A 21366-nucleotide genomic window follows, 5' to 3' on the forward strand; every position below is an offset into this window, starting at 1 on the left:
GGGCCCATTAGGCCATCCTCTCTTCCTTTCCCTATCTTTGCATTCATATCTCCCATTACTATCAGTATATCTGTTATTTTTCAAATGTAAACATTCCTCTATTTGTTGATAGATCTCTTTAACTTCTTCATCTGTATGATCTGTTGTTGGTAAGTATACTTGAATTATAAGGATATTTCTAGCCTTTATTTTTAAAGCAATCACTCTTTCAGATCTCTGCCAGTATCCCTCCACCATATCGGCTATCCTTTTATCCAGCATTATTCCAACACTCCTTCGATGTTCTTCTCCTCCTGAGTAAATAAATCTAAATCCATCATCTGTTCTTATATCTCCTTTCCCTTAACATCTAACCTCTGAGAGTCCAAGAACTGATATCTTCATTCTTTTCATTTCTCTGATCACATTAGTCATCTTCCCTGCTTGATACATTGAATTAACATCCCAGATGCCCATATTTGTATTTTATTTTCTTATCTTCATTTTCTTATGTTGTGTTCTTACATTAGCTCCAGAACTTCCAGGAGGCTTTGAATCCTGCAGCATCATTTAAGGTCTTATCCTCCTGGGACTCCAACATAGATCTACAAAACCCTTCTTTGGTAGCATACTGCACAAGATCAGACCCAGGGGGTCCCACCTGTTCTTGTACATAATTCATTCTTCCATTTTGACTTGTTCATCATTACTTAGAGAAAGAGAAAAAGTATGCATGGTGGTTCTCCGTTGCCTTCTATGCAGCTTGGTGAGTGGGTTGGACATTTCCTTCCAACCAGATGTAATGGTTATACCGCCATGACTCGGGTACCCCAGGGTTCACAAGTTCCCGTGTGCCCCTGGGGGAAAATGTGAATATTATTAAAAAATGTGAGCAATCAGCTCAAACATGGCTTTCTCTTAATAAATAAACTGTTCATTGCAAAGTAGATTCTTTGTTAACCCATTTTTGAATACGAGCCCTAACCAACTTTCCAAAATCTTGATCATCACTCCAGAGATATTGCTAGTTTTATACATCTGTCTTTGCATCACCCTTGTGCAATATGATTACCATGAAACATGGAAAAAGCTTATGAAATGCGTCATATTAAAAGACCTCTATAACCTAGGCCTCAGAGGACACTTTCCTGTATTTTATTAAACACTTTGTCTAGCGGAGTCTTCTAAGTCAGAGGGGGAAGTATGCTATCTTGGCAATGTCATGAAGAATGGGGTGTTCCTCAAGGTTCTGTCTTAAGTGTGACACTTTTTGTATCAAAGTTAACTCAATCATTGAACAGTTTCCTTCCATTGTAAGCAATGCTATATATGTTGATGGCTTCACAATATAACGTCACTCTCATAACATGAGGGGTAATCGAATTGAAAAATTGTCAACTGGTGCCTTTCACACTTCGTCCACTCAGTCTTTATGCTGAAGCAAATGAACCAGCTCTATCACTTACATGGAAACAGTTGTCTTAACTATGCTCTAAAAATAGTCTCTTCCAGAGCATCCTTTCTGGATTAATCTCTTTCCTCTATAGTCAGAGGCTCAATATCAAATTTGTCAGACTGCTATACATCCTTTTGTGGTGGGTGTGTCAAAGAAATTATGGAAGCTACTGACAAGAATGTTGATGATATTACCTACACCAAACATAACAGCATTCCTCCATGACAGGTTTGCACTCCATTCTGCAACCTATCACTTTGTCAACTGCAGAAATTTCATATTCCATCATCTGGCTACTTTTATCATTATTACAGGCAACTCCAAGGAATCCTTAGACTCATCGAGGGAGGCCCTAAACGGCATGTCAAGAATTATTCAGCATCCGCACAGTATCTGTCATACTTTGCTTTGAAATCATTCACAGTCATGGCACCCACAACAGACTCTGGCAGCTTATTCCACTCATTCACCACTCTCCAAGTAAAAAAAAAAAAAACCTAGTTCTAGCACCCTTGCTGACTACACTCTTGCTCAGTTTCCATGGCCCCTAGTTCTCCCACCACCACACCTGTTCTGAAAAATTTCCTCTGAATTAATCTTGTAAAAAAAAAAAAAAACCTCAGTAATTTGACTGTCTCAATTATATTACCCCTTTTCCACCTATCAACGTAACTCAAATCTTCAACCTGTTCTCGTAAGGTTCATTCCATAGACCAGCTACCATCTTGGTCATTCCCCTCTGGATCCTCTTTTCCTCCTCCCCATCACCAAGAAACCCTGGCACCCACATCTGAGTACAGTAGTCAAGATGAGGTCTTATCGAGGTTTGATAAAGAGGAACAATGACCTGCTTGTCTCTGTTCGTCAAAGTATTCTTCAGTAACCAAGTGATTTGATGAGCTGCTTTAGCCACTTTTGCTATGTGCCCCCCCCCCCCCCCCCCCAAACTTTAACTCCCTATCCACTAACACTCCCAAGTCTCTGGCTTTGTCAATTTCCTGGAGTAAGATTCCATCAATGTGGTATACTGCTGGTAATCTTTTCACCCTAAAATGCATAACCTTACACTTTTCCACATTAAATTGACATCCATTCTCCTTTGCCCAGTCTGCCAATCTATCCAAATAATCCTTCAAAATTTTGACATCATGTGTATTGAATATTGCTCTACCCAACTTTGCATCATCAGCAAATAACTGAACAATTCCTCTCAAATTCTTTGTTATATCATTAATGAACAAATTAAATAGCAGTGATCCAAGAACAGAACCCCTACAGCACACTATTAGTCACAGGCCTTCTTTTGGACTCTACTCCTGAATAAACTACTCTCTGATATCTCTCAATCAACTACCCTCCTATCCATCTCACCAACCCTATATCCATCCCCCATGTGCTGCAGTTTACTGATTAGAATTCCATGTTGTATTCTGTCAAAGGCCTTTGCAAAGTCCAGTAGTATCACTGTAAACCCAATTACCCTTATCCAATTCAGCTGTCACTTTATTATAAAACATGTGCAGGTTACTGAGGCATGATCTACCTTTCACAAAACTATGCTCCCCACCCCCATACAGTATCCCATTTCCATCTATCCATTCCTGCATTTTCCTCTTGAAGCAAATATACTTGCAAGTGTTTATTGCACACAGAAAAACTCACTCAATTTCTTGCTCATCTGTACTGATAGTTCAAGGTCTGAGACCTTGGCTGTGCTGCTGTCTGATATTACTCTCTCGAACCAGATCCCACATGATTGCAGTAATTATGTACAGCAGAGTTGCATGTCATTCAGCTTGCACTTGTGCATATAAAAGAAAACTATCAAAAGTGTGATTTATACATACGCTGAGTTCCTTACAGGGTATCTCCTCTCCTGTGTATAATCCACATCCAGTGCTTTGCATAGTTTTACGACTGCTGTACAAAATTAAGACCTTTAATTTTTATAGTGTTCAGTTGTGCTGGATTTCCAGCCACATTGGAATTAAGGGAATTGAGACTGAAGCAGCGATCATATCATACTTTTTCAACATACTGTTTGACAGTATCATATACGGAGAGAATACAGATGGTTTACAAGATTAAAATTAATTACCCAATGATAGTCAACATGGCAGGAAGCACACTGGCAGCATTGGCAGTCTAGTCAACATAGAAACAGAAGAGAGGAAGTTGTTCTTTCTAGGCTCTGTGTAAGTCAGTCATCTTACACATTCTTATATGTTGAGGGCTGATGACCCATCCACCTATGGGGGTGGGGAATCAGAAAAGTTCTGATAAACACCTAGAACAAAATGATATTAAAGCAATTGATATAACCACAAGAAAGAATATACTATTAGCAGAGTTATGAAGGTAACTTATGTTCTTTCTTGTTGTTATATCAGTTGCTTTAATATCATTTTGTTCTTGGTATTTATCAGAACTTTCCAAACTGCCCTTGTATGTGTGAAAGAATGCAACACACATCTTACCATTTTGTCATATTCTTGTGGAGTGCCATCATTTCACACAAGAGAGGAATGAAATTTTTACTTATCTGGCCAAGCCTTATACATTAAGGCAGATTTTATCAGTCAGAGAAATTAATTTTTTGTACATATTATCTATTAATTTATTCCCTTATGACTATTTATTAATACCTTATGTACTGCTATAACCTTCTGAGATTGTGCAGTGTGACCTTTGCTGTCATTGCACCAATGAACCAAAAATCAACCAACCAACCAAATAAAATTATCTGATATTGTCACTAATTTGATTGTTGTTTGTCAGCATTTTTTCTTTTAATTTGTTTTGTTGAAAGTAAGAAATTAGGAATTCTAAATTCTTTATCATCAAATTCCTGCCATGTACCCTCAAAGGGTGTTCAGGATATGATAGTACTACGTGGAAAATTTACATCAGCACTAACTTCCTATCTACAATTTTCCTCCAAATCAGGCTGTAACTTGTCAAGATTCCAATTTTGCTAATGTTTCCTAGCCCATTCTGTTTAAGTGTTCGTACCATCTTAGATTAGCTCTGCTAATGCATTCCTGGATGCTGCAATGTCAAGTTCTTTCCTAATAACCTCATTTTTAATATCATATTGCCATTGATGCCATCTGTTCATGCCTCTAATCTTTCTCAGGACTCTCATATCTGAGGTCCCTAGTCTTTGGTCAAGTGTTTTACTTCTGACCCCTCTCAGATCCATATGTTAAAACTGGTTTGAACATGGTCTTGTATGAAGCTAATTTAGTGTTCTGACTAATTTCTCTCTTATTCCATACGAATTTATTCAATTGACTTCCTACCATACCAGCTTTGTTCAACATACCTATTTGACAGTATAATATATGGAGAGAATACAGATGGTTTATTAGCTGAAATTTTTTACTTGTTCCACAAGTTCTCCATTCACAATCCAGTGTTGACATTTTCAACGATTCTGCCTATTTTCATTGTCATTGTCTTTTTATTGCTGACCTTCATACCATATTTATTACAACAGTTATCCAATTTAGTCAGGGAATCTTGTAGACTTGTAGCAGATTTATTTAGAATTATAACATCTGCATAAAGTAAAGAGCTGACATTAACATCTCCAATTTTGATATCAGGTTTAATACCACTTTCCTCCATAATATGATCCATATAGATAATGAATAAAAGAGGATAACGTACATTCTTGTCTCACACCAGGTTCATCTTCCTGTACTTCTTTCAATCCCAACTGCTGATTTACAACTCAAATAAAGACTAAGTATTGCTTGATATAACGCCCCATTGACACCATTATGACTGTAGCGGAATAACTTCTCTCTTGGCACTTTGTCATATACCTTTTATTCATTTGGTCAAATGTTTTACTTCTGACCCAGCTCTCAGATCCATACGTTAAAAGATCGACAAAACTTAAATAGAGATCTTTGTTACATTCCCATAATTTCTCGACTATCTGTCGTAAAGTGAAAATCTAATCCTGACAGCCTCTATTTGGCCTGAATCCAGCTTCTTCACCAAGCTTCTCTTCCACCATTCTTCTCAACAGTTTCAAAAGTATACTTGCATATATCTTTCCAGGAACACTCAGTAAGGAAATACCTCTGTAATTCTCACATTCAGTTTTATTTCCCTTTTTATATATGGGTACTATGAGAGCTCTACTTCAATCATCTGGAATTCATCCCTCGTCCACACCTTCTGAACTATGCAGTGCAGCCACTGTAAGACTTTTATACCACCATACTTCAGCATTTCTGGTCGAATATCATCTATTCCTACTGATTTTCCACAATTCAAGTATGATAGGTATTCATGACTGTTTGCCTGTTGAGTATTTTTTACCACTGTGCTATCACTGCTTGTTTCATTTAGCAATATTTCGATGTGATTACTCCATACTTCAAGGATATCTTTTTCTCCTGTTTTCATGTCACCTTTACCATCTCTAATTCCTTTTAGAGTACTCTTTCCTCCATTTCTGAGCTTCAACAACCTGCAGAATATTTTGCCACCTTCTTGATATTTATTTTCTATGTTCTTCCCAAAGTCCTCCCATGACTTTTGTTTAGCTGTCTTACATTTGAGGGCACAAGCTGACTTATTTGCCAGGAACGTTTGATATGCTTTCTTCTTTTCCTTCATTGCTTCTTTTACTTTTTGTGTCCACCATGGAATTCTGATTTTTCTATCCTTGCAGACAACCTCACCACATGCCTCTCTGGCTAAATCAATCAGGGTTTTCTTCAAGGTTTGCCACTGAATCTCCAAGGTTTCGTTCCTGTTTTCAAACGCTTTCATTTTTTCTTCAGTAATCTTGGTGTATTTTGTCTACAGTTCATATGAGAGCTGCTCAACTTTTATTTGTATAATAAATTTAGTTTAATCCTTTATCCAAGTGTGTGCAAACAAAGTTTGTGCCTGAAAGTATCTTCAGGACTGGGGCAAGGTGATACAACACCAGGGCAACTCATTGCAAAGGTGTAGCAAGCTACCAACTTTCACTTATTTTTTTTTTTTGTTTATTTATTTTTCACTTGGGTAGCAAGCTACCCAAGTGAAAAATAAACTTTCAACATCTTTCTCTAAATCCAGAGTAATTTATTAAAAAAGGGTGGCACACCATTTAGCAACTCCTATAGGTAGAGATGACCTACGAATGCTTCTGCCTGGTATCTCAGCTTGGGCCTGGCTCCCACTGAAGAGACCTCAATAAAGGTCGAAACTAGTCTGGGTAGTGGCCCTTCCCATAATGCATAACATTAGACATATCCTCAAGGAGATGTTTTGCATTATGGGAGATACTGTGACAGGAGTGTTGGTAGCTTGCTACACCTTTGCAACGAGTTGCCCTGGTGTTGTATCACCTTGCCCCAGTCCTGAAGATACTTTCAGGCGCAAACTTTGTTTGCACACACTTGGATAAAGGATTAAACTAAATTTATCATACTCTAACCAAGTGAAAAATAAACTTTCAACAACTTTTATTTGATTTAAAACTTACTTATATGTTGTTCTTTTGAATATAAAATTCACTTTTATCCTGCTCAAGACTAAATAGTGATCACTTCCAATTTCAAATCCTCTATATACTGTTGTTGATAGTGTTTTCTCCTTGCACCATGGAGAAAACATCACTATCAACAATAACACAGTGAATGAGACTTTTCTTATTCCTTGCATCTTCTCTCCATGTGAATTTGTGCACATTTTTATGTTGGAACATGGTGTTAGTAATAACCAGTCCATATCCTGAGCAGAAATCCAACTGGTATTTGCCATTATTATTAGTTTTGCTCTTTTCTCCAAATTTTCCCAAAATATTTTTGTATGTCTCACAATCACTTCCTAATCTGCTATTTAGATCCTCAACAAGGACCAACTTTTCCTTTTTCATTGTGTGACTACCTTTCTCTAGAGCCTCAAAAAATTCTTCAACTTCTACCTTAGTAGAACCTTCTGTGGGACCATAGGCACAAATAAGTCTCATTGTCCAGTTCCCAATTCTGATATTTGCCCACATCACTCTACTTGAGACTGCCTGCCATACAAGAAAATTAGCCTCGTATTTAGTGTTGGATACTATGGCTATTTCTTCTTTTCCTTGATTGTCATTGCCTGAATATAACTTGTATTTATTGCTCAGAAAGGTCTCGCCAGTTTTTGTCTTTTTTGTTTCAGTCACCTCTATTATATCACTCTGATCTGGTACTTATCTAATTCCTCAGCTAGCTCCATTTCTTTGCCATTCAGGCTTATGTTGATAGTACTGATCTTCAACTCTGGTGATATTGAGTTAGGGTGTGTTTTAGGGTTTGTTCCAGTAGCTGACATTTTGCTGTTCACCCTGGCTCCCTGGCGAAAACAACGGGAGCCTTGTTTAACTGGGCGACGCCCCAGCTGGCATGATATTTTGTCATGTTGTACCATCACTTTGTATTTTGGTTTAAGCCTATGAGAATACAATTTGGTAAGCTAAATCCCAAATTGCCAGCCCATCCTCGTTCGTTCAGTATCCAGGTAGATATCCAACAGGGTGCCACAAGAAGGTGAGGATTGGACATTAGATCAGAAGCCCTGGTCTGTTCTCTGCATTCCTTTAAAGGCTATGTGAAGGTTTGCTCTCAGTTATACATTTGTCCCTTAAGCACCCCCTCTAAATTCTTTACTATTGTTATCTGTTATATTGTTTTGATCATGATGACTCTCTTCATAGTTGTAGTTTTTTGTTTGTTTGTTGCTGTTTATTTTTTTAAAAACCATTGCTAGAAAACGTTAGCAGATTCATTTCAGTGATTTTACAAATATTTATTTTGTTCTTTTACACTTTTTTTTTTGTTAGATGACGATCCTGAAGGCAAGAAAAAGAAGAAAGACAAAAAGAAAAAAAAGGGAGATGATGACACAAAGAAAGAACATAAGAGACCAGGCAAGAAACAGGTAAGAAACTAGTTATGCAAACATAATAACTTGCTTTTGAACGCCTTCAGTAGACTTGGGAGTTTGGGAGTCATCCAGAGATGTAGGTTTAAATCCAAAAAGAATTCTTAAAGAGTTTGTTGAAGGGATGATTAACATTTTAAATTTAAATTGTAGTGATCACTCAGCTATCACTAGAGCAAAGTTGACTTCTAAATATTAGCACTCCTTATATTTGCTTTATTCCTTGATTTTATTTTTAAATATTGAACTTCCCCACACACATACATGAGATAGTCACACGACCTTATAACTCAACAGGGCTTGTGAGGGGGCTTGTGGTTAAGGAGGGAGAGAGAGAGAGAGAATGAAAACAGTTTTCATTTAAAGCTAGGCATCATATTTATTGGGGGGGGAAAATGTGACGACTGCTTCAAATAGCAGAGGTAGATGGGATGAAGGCAGAACAGATGTTGATTTGATATGTTTGATGTTGGATGTTGATGATAATGGTCTTTCTCTAGTTCTTACATGATCAGAGGGAAGTAGAAGATGACAGTGGCATGTTGACTGGAGGGAGTCTTTGGTCACCATAACCATTTTAATCATTAAACTAGAATCTCACCTTTTTGACCTCCTATGCTTAAGATTTCTTTGCCACATTTTGTTTCATCTACTGCGCCCCCTACCAGTCTCCTATATCTGAAAATCATAATTGACCTCTTTGATTTCTTATCTTTGAAACTTCATTTCATTTGATCCAAATTTTCAATCAGTGAAGACATCTTTCTTAGTGATTTTAATTATCCACAATTATAATTGGCTTCCTCTTGTAAATTTCACTGACCATGCTAGAAGAGAGAGAAATTTTTGCTGTAAGCAAAAATTTGGGAGTCATCCAGAGATGTAGCTGACTTAACAACAAATCATTTAACTCCCTACCAGAACACCTGACAGTCCTTTTCACTCACCTAACTCTAAATCTCTTAACTAATTCTCCTTCCAGGTACTCTCTCCAGGTGACTGCTCCTCTTGGTAATTTAGATCACAATCTCATCAAAATTTCCTCACTGGTGGAATGTCCTTCCTTCATCCATTTTCAACCTTATGTACTCTGGCTTTACAACAATGCCAAGTGGGAGGACCTACATGACTTTTACACCTCCTTTTCATGGTGAGACTACTGTTTAAATTCTTCAGATCCAGATACTTGCAATTGTGATACAGAAATGATCTACTCCTCACTGTTCAAATCCCCCCCCCCCTCCCATATCTAAACCATGCAAGAACTGTAACTATGCCAGAGTTGTCAAAGAAAAGCAAGCATCCTATCACAAGTGGCTTTAGACCAAAACACCAGCTTCCTACACAGTTGCCTACAACTTATAAAACCGTTGTTAAAAGGGAGAATTTTAACTTCAACAAGGATAAATGTAGAAAACTTGCCTCCTGTTCCCTTCCTTGCCAAAACTGTTGAGTGCAACTTTTGTCTGTCTATGCCACTTCCTCTTTCTTACCCTAATGATAGAATTATTTCATCATCTAAAGACAAGGCTGACATTTTGGTTTCATTCTTCTCTTCCAACCCCTCCATAGATGATCATGGCAAATTACCTTCTCCTTTGCCTAGAACATTGCACCTCATTCCTCCTGTTGTTTACTGGCAGAAAAACAGAAGAATCTTGAAAAACTTTAATACTACAAAGACAGCTGTACCTGATGGTATCCCATTTATTGTGCTCAAGAAATGTGCTTCTGAACATGTTTCTGGCATCCGCCTTACAGCATGGAAGCAAGCCCATATATACCCAGTTTTCAAAAAAGATGTCTACAATCAAGTTATCAGCCTATTGCTCTTGCCTCAATTTTGCCAAAGTAATGGAGAAGATTATCAAAAGTCATCTTCTTCAACACTTGAACTGTTATCTAATTAGTGACTACCAGTATGGAAACATCTGTGACTGTCTACACTTCCCAAAATAATTGCAGCAACTAATTTTTTAAAAAAAACTAAGTACATTTTTATTTTTGGTGTGAATTTTCTATGTATATATTTGCTTCAAAGTTTATTTAACTTTGGCTTTTGAAGCTGAAAGAAATGACTGGAAGTTGAGGCAATTTCCAGCAAATGAGGTGAGCTATACTTTCAGAAAATCCCTTCTGCTCACACCATGGAAAATACCAATTTTGCAATCAAAATGCTACCATAAAAAACAAGGTGGACTTGGAATCTGTGGCTTTGCTAAAAAATGACAGTCCTCCATGAAGCAATATCTCTAAGGAAGAAGAAAAAAAATCTTAAAGAACCTTAAATGAAAAATCCAAACAGTTAAAGTCATAGCTAAAGGGAATGCCACTGTTAACCTAAACATGGTATAATATATAATGAAATAAAGTATTATTATTATTAGTAATATTATTGTTCAGGGGGATATGCCAATAAATAGGAAATTCAGTTGTATAAAATTTTCATTATAAAATTCAGTTATACTAAAAATATATATCTAGCTTTTTTATATATAAAAAAAGTTAGATTACTAAAGTTATGGCTAAATTAAAGATGTTTTTATCCTCACACACCTCAAGGTGATATGAGTAGCATGAGGTCGGTCTAACAACCTAGATTAATGTACCCCATTTTGATTGCCACTAAACATCTTACTATAAGCTCGCTATATATGATAAATGAAGTGCTCAACATAACAAACATATCAGCACAACACTGTTACATAAGCTTCATTATCATTTTGAATTATTTTAAAAACCTTCAATTAGAGAGGAACAACTACTTCAGTTTGCAGTGAATATGTTATGGCATAACTTCAATCTGCTATCATATCACCTTGAGCCATGACACTTCTTAGGCAAAAATATTTGTGAGCTCTTTAAGCACTACCTGAAATATCCTGATTTAAATCAGGATATTTCAGATGAAGCAACCATCTCTTTAAGTGAAGGGTCCCATTACTGTTGCAATCCCTCTATTGATTATACATGCAAACTTGAAAAACATTTTGGAACTGATTCATTGCTGCCATTAGTAAAAAGTTTGGTTGTAGTCTGCAGATGACATACACTTTCTAAACAATATCTACCTTCAAATCAGTCTTGCTCTGAAATGGAACATGGGCTTTAGCTAATCTGGATAGTCTCATTATATAATCAGATGGTTACTTCATTCTTGTCTTTGGTCTCCCATAAACCTACATAGACAGTGCACCTAGATATGACCTTCATATCATCACTTTGGCTAGAAATTGGGAATTTTCAAAACTTTGTGGTCATTGCCCAAATGAACCTGGAATAACAGGCTCCTTAACATTGCTGAATAAAATGGATATATATATAAAAAAAAACTTACCAAATTCCTCAAAAAAGAACAAACTCCTATCCTCAGACAAGATTATGTACACACACACACACACACACACACACACACACACACACACACACACACCATATTATTAACATCATCAAATGTGATATACACACTCAAGGGGTGAACGGGATATGATAGTACTACATGAAAAAATTACATCATTACCAACCTCCTATCTACAATTTTCCTCCAAATCAGTCTATTACTTGTCAAGACTCCAACTTTATCAGATCTTATATTTCTATTGTCTAAGGCACTTTGTACCATATCAATCCACCTATACCTATATCTTGGTCTTCCTCTGAGTCATTTTCCAGCCAACCTGGCAGAGAACACTTGTTTTGCTAATCTATCCTCTCCCATTCTGTTTAAATGACCATACCACCTGAGATTAGCTCTGCTAACAAATTCCTGGATGCTGAGAGTGTCAAGTTCTTTCCTAATATTAAAATTAGAGATTAGAGGCATCAACAGATGGCATCAATGGCAATATGATATTAAAAATGAGGATATTAGGAAAGAACTTGACATTGTCAGCATCCAGGAATGCTTTAGCAGAGCTAATCTCAGGTGGTATGATCACTTAAACAGAATGGGTGAGGAAAGATTAGCAGAAGTGTTTTCCACCAGGTTGGCAGGAAAAAGACCCAGAGGAAGACAAAGAGATAGATGGATTGATACGGTAGAAAGTGCCTTAGATGATAGAAATATAAGATCTTTTAATATTGGAGTCTTGACAAGTAACAAACTGATTTGGAGGAAAATTGTAGATAAGAAGTTAGTAAGATGTAAATTTTTCATGTAGTACTATCATATCCTGTACACCCCTTGAGGGTACAAGCAGAAATTTGATGATGATGCTCTGCAAGTACAACATAAAAGTGGCTTTTCTTTCTTTACAAAAAATATTAAGATTCTACATCCACCAAAACCTCTGCATCATCCCATGAAAAAACTAGGTGTCTATCAGATTCACTGTTCTTGTGGCATCTGTTACGTAGGCCAGACGGGAAGGTCAGGTGAAATCCCTCATGGCTGAACATATAAAAGATGTCAAAAAGAAGGGAACACAAATCAGGCTTAGCATTTCACACAACTACTACTGGCCATCAAGTACTTTGGCAACAGACAAACATGTCATATGTTGACAAGAAATTTAAAGAAGCTGCAAAAATGATTAGAATCCCTACACAGTGCAATAAAACTCAGGGCCTGATTTTACATAAAGTGTGGTCTGCATTCATCAAAAAATGAACTGCCTCGGACCTCAGATATAACACACATGAGCCACAGAACATGGCAACAATTAGCATTGTTCCAACAAGCATACAGTAACGAATGTATCATTTTGTATTTGGGTTCTCAATTGATGAACAGTTGTGAAGTCAGAAAAACATCTAATGGAATATTAATTATCAATTAATCTTTGGTTGTTGTGTTAAATGTTTATACACCATTACCCCTGATTATGTAAGTCTTACAACAAATGAAACTTGTTGAGTTTTTTTTATTCTTTTATTGTTTAATGAAAATGTGGTCTCGATACCAAAAACTATCTCCAGAACTGCTTATCCACATAAACCTTCACTTACAGATTAAATACTGCTAGGCAGGTGAAACGGATGCACAGGCCCAGGACAAAGGAGCCTGAAATGGGATATCAAAACAAAAAAAAAAAAAAAACATATTTTCATTTTCAAATTTTAAATGTTGCTACCATGGTGGCTGATTTTGTAACATTTTTGGTTAAAGTGAAAGATTAAGCAATCTATTTCTATCACACACACATATATATATATATATATATATATATATATATATTTTTTTTTTTTTTTTTTTTTTTTTTTTTTCCCTTCAAAAAAAAAAAGGTGGTGGACAAGAAAAAAAATCTTACACAGGACCCATGAAAAGCTAGTTACAGCACTACTTCCAGGATCCTCTTTCCTTTCTGGGTTCTTACATTACCCCATGTCAATATAGTATTCAGGACAGACAGAATGGACTACCATGGTTAGGGAGAAAGAACATAAAACCACATTATTACTAAAGATAACTTTTAATTGCTACAAATTATTAGCTAGTTCTGTATATTACTATTGTAGTACTGCATACTTAAGGAGAGTTACAATAAAGAAGATGGGAAGGGAGGGTGGGATACATGATATCATATTCAAGAAGTTCATATGCTTGAGATTTTGGTGAAAGTTGGTCAGACTTCTTGAATATATCATGTATCCCCCCCCCCCCCCACACACACACACATTTTCTTTATTTTAACTCTCCTTAAGTATGCAATACTGCAATAATAGTAATCAGAACTAGTTAATAATTTGCAGCAAATAAAACAAATAATTCCTTTGGGTTTAATATTCCTATCCACCTGGCCTGGTTGGCTGAGTGGATAGCATATCCATTTTCCAGCCAAAAGGCTATGGGTTTGAATCCCGCTCTGAGCATGGATGTTTGTGATTGTCTGTGAAAATACCAGTGTGTGGTATTTTGGCAGTATGTGGCGTTGGTGTAGTTGCTGCCGGTTGGTGATTGAATGGTGGAGATGGAGTTGTAGAGCGGGCGCCCTCCCTCGATGAGTCCTTGGACTCCCTAGAGGTGTCAAATAATAATAATAAAATGAAAGAAGTGTTGTGATCAGTATAGGGCATTTCTGTCCACTGCCAAAGTACTTCATTTTTGTCTGTTGTATGGAAGGTTAGTCTGGAAATTTTTCTTTTCAACATCTTTGACAGATAATGACCTCTTTCATAAAATTAACATGACAGAAGCAAAATAATATTTAATCAAAGGCCATATATTGTATTCAACTGGCCTATTGCCAATGATAATGATCTCTAATTTTCAGGTCAAAATATATGACTTTTGAATAAATATTGTTCACTCCTTTCCTTGGGTTATTGTGTTAATTTTATGAAACCTTATGGAACCGGTACAGTGGTGCCTCATACTTCAAACGCTTCTAACTTCGAATGTTCCAGAGTTCAAATGCTTGAGAACGCAAGAAATTTGATTTGCAGTTTGAATTCTGTTTCTAAGTTCGAACTATAGTCCAGAGAGTCATATTGTATTAGACAGTTTTGGCATGTTCTCCCCCACTAATTTCCCTGACACTCACTTCCCCGTGCCTGCGCTCTGTGTGTGTGTGTGTGTGTCAATCCGCTGTGCGTTGTCCCTTACTTTACACAGCCTAGTTATTGCATGATACTTTTGTGTAGAGAATTTTTAACTGTTTTTGGCATTTTTTTATTGCCCATGGCATCCAAGAATGTAGATTGAACAAAACCTAAAAGATAGAAAAATTGTAAAAGAAAAAATTCTAAAAGAAAAGTTGTAGTGTTGACAATTGAGATGGAAAAAGAAATTATCAGAAACACGAAAGCAGTACACATTTGACGGATCTGGCGACGATGTTTAAAATGTCAAAGTCAATGATAAGTAGCACTCTTAAGAATAAAGAAGCAATAAAAGCAGCAAATGTGGCTATAGATGTGACAACATTGACCTTCAGGAGATCACATGTTATTGAAGAGATGGAAAAACTCCTTTTAGTGTGGATTAACGAGAAGCGATTACGTGATGACGTTATTACTGAGAGAATTATTTGTGAGAATGCCGAACATCTGCATAGTGAACTTAAGAAATGCACACCTGAGACCAGTACTGAAAATGGGGAGTTTGAAGGAAGTAGAGGCTGGTTCAGTAAATTCAAAAAACGAACTGGGATCCATAGTGTTGTCATGCACAGAGAGGCTGTGAGTGCCGATGTAGAAGAAGCTGACAAATTTGTAATAATCTTTAAGCAGTACATGGATAGTGAGGGATTTGTATCTCAACAGGTTTTTAATTGCGATGAAACGGGTCTTTTTTTGGAAAAAAATGCCGAAAAGGACCAATATCACAAAAGAAGTAAAGATGGCACTGGGATATAAACCTATTAAAGATAGAATTACTTTGTTGGCTTGTGGTAATGCTAGTGGAGACTGTAAGATAAAGTTTTTGCTCGTTTACGATTCTGAAAATCCACACGTTTTTAAAAAGAACAATGTCATAAAGAGCAAATTCGGTGTTATGTGGAGGACCAACACGAAAGCATGGGATACTAGAGAGTTTTTCACTGAGTGGATTTATTCAGAATTTGCTCCCACTGTAAAAGCTTATCTTACTGAAAAAAATCTACCATTAAAAGCTCTTCTAGTGATGGACAATGTTCTGCTCATCTCTCAAATTTAGAGGAGGATTTAGTTGGTGAATTAAGTTTCATCAAGATAAAGTTTTTGCCACCCAATACCAGCCCATGGACCAGCAAGTGATTTCAAACTTCAAAAAACTGTATATTAAGTCTATGTTTCAAAAGTGCTTTGAAATAACCAATGCCACAGAATTGACTCGTAATTGGAAAGAGCATTGCAACATTCTTCATTGCTTAAGGATCGTCGATAAGGCATGGAAAGAAGTTTCTATTAAAACAATGATTTCTGCTTGGAAAAAACTCTGGCCAGATTGTATTTCAGTCAGTGAAGTAGTAAGCTGTGAAGAAGAGTCTGTTGTAAATGAAATTGTGTCTTTGTTGAATGATGAGGATGTAGAGGAGTTAATAGATGATCATAAAACCAAACTCAGCACAGAAGAACTTCAACATCTTCACAATCAACAACAAAAAGAAGTGGAAAAAGAAATTTTTATGGAGGAGAAGGATGCTACAGGATGCATTTCCAATGCCGACCTTCAAGAATTGTTCTCTGTTTGGGTTAGAACACAAGCTATTGTGTTCTAATCCAAAATGGCACCCTAATAAGACAGTAGTGACCAGGAGTATCAACTTATTCGATGACAACGTGATGGGTTATTTTGAAAATAGTCAGCGGCAAACAACATTTGATAGATTCTTCTCTGCAGAAAAAAAAGAAAGAACGTGAATCACCATTCTCAACTCCAGCTAAGAAGCAGAAAGAAGACGCTTAACAACGGGAGCATTATTTTCGTCTTTGTGATTTTTATATTAAAAAAATATTCTTCACTGTTATTTTTATGTTGTAATAATTAAAAATAATAAAATAAATATGAGATTATTTTGTTGAAATTTTTCTTAGTTATTAACATTAAAAAACTTAAAATAGATAAAATAAAATAAAAAAATTATTGAAATTTTTTGGATATGGGAATGCTTTCCATTATTTCTTATGTAAAATCTTGATTTGGACTTCGAACGATTCATAGTTTGAACAGGTTTCTGGAACGAATTAAATACGAACTACGAGGCACTACTGTATCTCTAAAACAACAGTTAATAATAATCTCTGTTTCTCTTGAGATTGACTTGCATAGCATATGTCAGAAACAGTAATAGTTTAAGGAGGATAAGATGGTTTCAGAAAACATAAAAATCTTGAGTCGTTGCATAGAGAACATGAAGGCTACTTTTATGTCTTCTTGTCCACATTTCTTAGATATCATGCCCATCACCTGTAGGATATATGGACGGTTTACTGCTCCTTCAGTTTTCTTTATTGATAGGAAAGATTTTTTTTTTTTTTTACTTGTATGGTCTTACAGATATGCCTGTTTTGTGTATTTGAAGCCCCATAAATTCTTTGAACTCAAGGTTGTTTGGATAGAGTGATTTCTTTAAGCTGGCTGATGAGGTTTATGATCAAATTAACTTTGTGGGTGTGCTATGTTGGGTCAGCCCAACAGCTTCTCAAGAAAACTGCCAATAACCAGGAAAACAGACTACCAAACAACTCTTTCATACATCTAACATGTAACAGATGAAATATCTGTGAGCATGGTCTTTTTTTCTGGGAAATAACTCAGAATTGTGATTTGGTAGCATTAAAATTTACTACAATTGCACTAGAATTCTCACAGTACTCATCAGTACAAAGAGAAATTGAAATAAAACTGAATGCAACAATTCATGATTCTTCTACTGAATTTTCAGATTTAAGTTTTGTTATTATCATGAATGCTCCTCCAAGAAACCATCAGTTTCAATATGCATACTTGAAGACCTACTCACAACATCCAACAGTAGCATATTCCATTCACTCGTTGCATACCACAAGAAGAACTCGGACCTCTCATTCTTCCTAACAACCTTAGCCAGCTTCTGAGGATGATCCCAAGTTTTGCTTCTGCCATCCATAAGTGCAAAATCTCACTTATGTCTGCACTATAAGATCCCCAAAATAAGATCCTTGCTCTTGTGGGTTATCTTATTTTGGACAAACAGGTAGATCTGCTTTAATTTAACTAGAAGAACACAAATCTTATATTCAATACTTTGAGCCTGAACAGTCTGGAGCACTTGTGGAGCATGCTATCAACACTAGACATAGAGTTCATTGGAACAAGACGAGTCCTTCACAAAAGTCGGTTCCTCATGGAACAACTTTATAAAGAAACATGAAACTTTATTTCACTCTCCATACTTAAACAGATCTGATGGTTTACATCTTTCCTAACTTTATTTTATTTAATTGTGTGTGTATTTATTTATTTATTATCTTTTTTTTTAATAAGTTAGGAAATTTAATTACCTTTTTAGTTATCTTACATTAGCTACTTAGGTGGTGCCTTTTGGAATTGTCAGTTATTGTTCGATTAGCTTTTTACATTCACTAAAGATGCCTTTGATACTTTGGCGAAAATTATACTAATAAAATAATATTTTATGTGAGTTTATTCTGGTATTCATGATATAAATAACCACTGTTCTTCTGGCATATGCAGTGTAGGACAAACAGGATGATATGGAGATATGAGTATGTCAAATGATTTTGAAAAGAAACAATTGACCTTCCATATAAGTAAAATCAAGTACTTTGGCAGCTCACAGAAATGTCCTATATGAATCACAACATGTCAGAAAATTTAAAAATGCTCCTGAAATGTTACACACACATACACACCCTCCCACCCAGAATAATAAAAATGAAAGAATTATCATACACCCTCTGTCCAAAAAGAAACTTTTCAAAAATAGAAGAAACTAGTGGCATTACCTGTTGTATCTTTTTGTTGAAAGCGGCAGTCTTCATTAGTGTTGTGTCAACTGTTTGACATTTGTTTCATTAGAAGCCAAGTTATAGTGCCAAGAGTGACAGTGTGTTTTGACGAACAGTCGGAAAATGAGTTTCAAACAGAAAGCTGCGATTGACTTTTGTGTTAAACTTGGTAAAGGTTTTACCGGAACACATCAAATGCTTCAAAAAGCATATGGTGATGAATGCTTATCCCTTTCTCAAGTTTGTGAGTGGTTTAAGCGAGTTCAAAGTGGTCGTGAGATGCTTGAGGACGACGAAAAGCCAGGCTTTCCAAAACTGGACTGAGTAACGTAAACATCCAATCATCCATGAGATTGATTGAAGATGAATTGGGGATTCCAAAATCAACTGTGCACAACATTTTGACTGAGAGTTTGGTCCTTTGTAAATTGAATTTGCGATTTGTTCCACACAAGTTGACTGATGACCAAAAAATGTATCAAATTGAACACTGCAAGGACCTCATTAAGACCACTCGTAAGGACTCAAACTTCCTTGAAATGATCATTACTGGTGACGAAACATGGTGTTATGGATGCCCCTCTTCTGAGTGGAGACCACCAGAAGAGGGGCATCCAAAAAAAAGTTGCTTGGAGAAGTCAAAAGTAAAGACAATGGTGATTTATTTCTACAATTCCAAGGCCAAAAATAGTCTTTCCTCCTGGCCAAACATTCAATGGTAAGTTTTATCTCGAAGTTTTGAAACAATTGATAGCGAGAATTCGTCACGTATGGCATGAATATCATGACGACCGACCTTTCATCAAAGCACACTGTCACTCTTGGCACTATAACTCGACTTCTAATGAAACAAATATCATAAACAGTTGACACCACACTAATGAAGGTTGCCACTTTCGACAACAAAAAGATACAACAGGTTCCGTCACTAGTTTCTTCTATTTTCGAAAAGTTCGGTTTCTTTTTGGACAGATGGTGCATATATCAATTCTGGTCCTCATTTATAAATCTCAAGCACTTGGAGCTCCAATAGAACACATTTTGCATTTAGGCTTAAATCGCTTGAATATTATTATTATTACATATCACCTCCAGAGAGTCCAAAGACTCATCGAGGGAGGGCACCTACTCCACAACAATTGGTATATGATACCAATTGTCTATTGTTGAATTGTTTTTTTAACTGTCATTTTAATTCCAGTTAGCTTGATTGTAACATACTACTTTTTTTATAGACTTTGGTTTCTGTGCTTAAGCAGTTATGTAGATAGTTTTCGGTATTGACACCACACATTAATATAGAGTTTATTAAAAATAAATAATTAAAAAACCCGACAAGTTTCGTTTGTCATAAGACTTACTTCATCTGGGTAATGGTATATAAAAGTTTAACACAACAAAAGCTTATTGGTATTTAATTACACATATTAGATGTTTTTTTATAACTTCACAACTGTTACATATAATTGATAAACAAAATGCAAATGATAAATTCATTACCGTATGCATGTTGGAACATTGCTAGTTGATGCCACGTTCTGTGGCTCACACGTGCTATATTCGCGGTCCGAAACAGTTAAATTTTTGATGAAGGCATTCCACACTTGAGGTAAAATCAAGCCTTGAAATTTATTGCACTGTGTAGGGATCCTAAGCATTTGTGCAGCTTCTTTAAATCTTCTTGTGAAACAGTTATCAATATATGACATCTCTGTCTGTTGCGAGATGTCATATATTGATAACTGTTTCACATTCCACACAGCCACTACTTGATGGCCAGTAGTGGCTATGTGGAATGCCAAGCCTGATTTGTGCCCCCTTCTTTTTTTGACTTCTTTTTCATGTTCAGACATGCGGATCACTCCTGACCTTCCCGTCTGGCCTACGTAACAAATGCCACAAGAGCAATGAATCTCATAGATGCCTGGTTTTTTCCTGGGGTGATGTGGTAGATTTGGCAGATGTAGGAATCTTGATATTTTTTGTGAAGGTAGAAAAGCCAGTTTTATGTTGTCGTTGTGGAGCAACATAGCCAATTTCTCTGTGACATTTTTAATGTACAGCAGCGTGAATGCATTCTTGAAATCTTGTTTAAGTATTGGAGTTGCAGGAGCTGTATTAAGAATTTTTTTTGATCATCTTGGGTTCAAAACCATTAAGTGCGAGGTTCTGTGCCGGTTAGTGTAATTCTTCATTTTTCTTCATTGGTGTGCTAGATATTTTGTATGTTCTGTCTCTCAAAGTTTTAATTAAGCCTATGCCTTTGCAATGGATGGTGGTATGAAGCGACATTTAAAAAATCTTCCCATGCTGGGTTTTCTGTATACAGAGAAGGATAACCTTTTTTCCTCTTCGTTTACTTCAGTAAGGATATCAAGGAAAGGTAATTTTTTGTGCTGTTCTAGTTCAGTAGTGAATTTTGTATTTGGATGTAAATTGTTTAGATAATCTTTAAAAGCAATCAGCTCATCTACTGTTCCCGATCAAATGACGAAAATATCATCTACATAACATAGCCAAACTTTTGGTCTTTTTTGATAGGTTTTTAATGCATTCGTTTTGAAATTTTCCGTAAAAAGATTGGCTAGAGCTGGAGAAAGGGGGGGGGAATCCATGGCAAGTAC

The 21366-nt window shown here is 36.2% G+C and overlaps 1 protein-coding gene across 1 annotated transcript in view; it reads left to right on the forward strand.

The window, feature by feature from the left end:
• The window catches only part of eIF5B (eukaryotic translation initiation factor 5B), a 530511-nt gene that overhangs the window by 122728 nt on the left and 386417 nt on the right, over positions 1-21366 (forward strand). Inside the window, exon 6 of the mRNA XM_090397300.1 lies at positions 8268-8365. Coding sequence (XP_090253426.1) covers positions 8268-8365 — 98 coding nt within the window. The remainder of the gene's footprint in view (positions 1-8267; positions 8366-21366) is intronic.

This window comes from Typopeltis vanoorti, chromosome 8 (assembly GCF_054136105.1).
Source record: "Typopeltis vanoorti isolate ZY-2024b chromosome 8, IOZ_Tvanoo_1.0, whole genome shotgun sequence".
NCBI classification, from domain to species: Eukaryota; Metazoa; Arthropoda; class Arachnida; order Uropygi; family Thelyphonidae; genus Typopeltis; species Typopeltis vanoorti.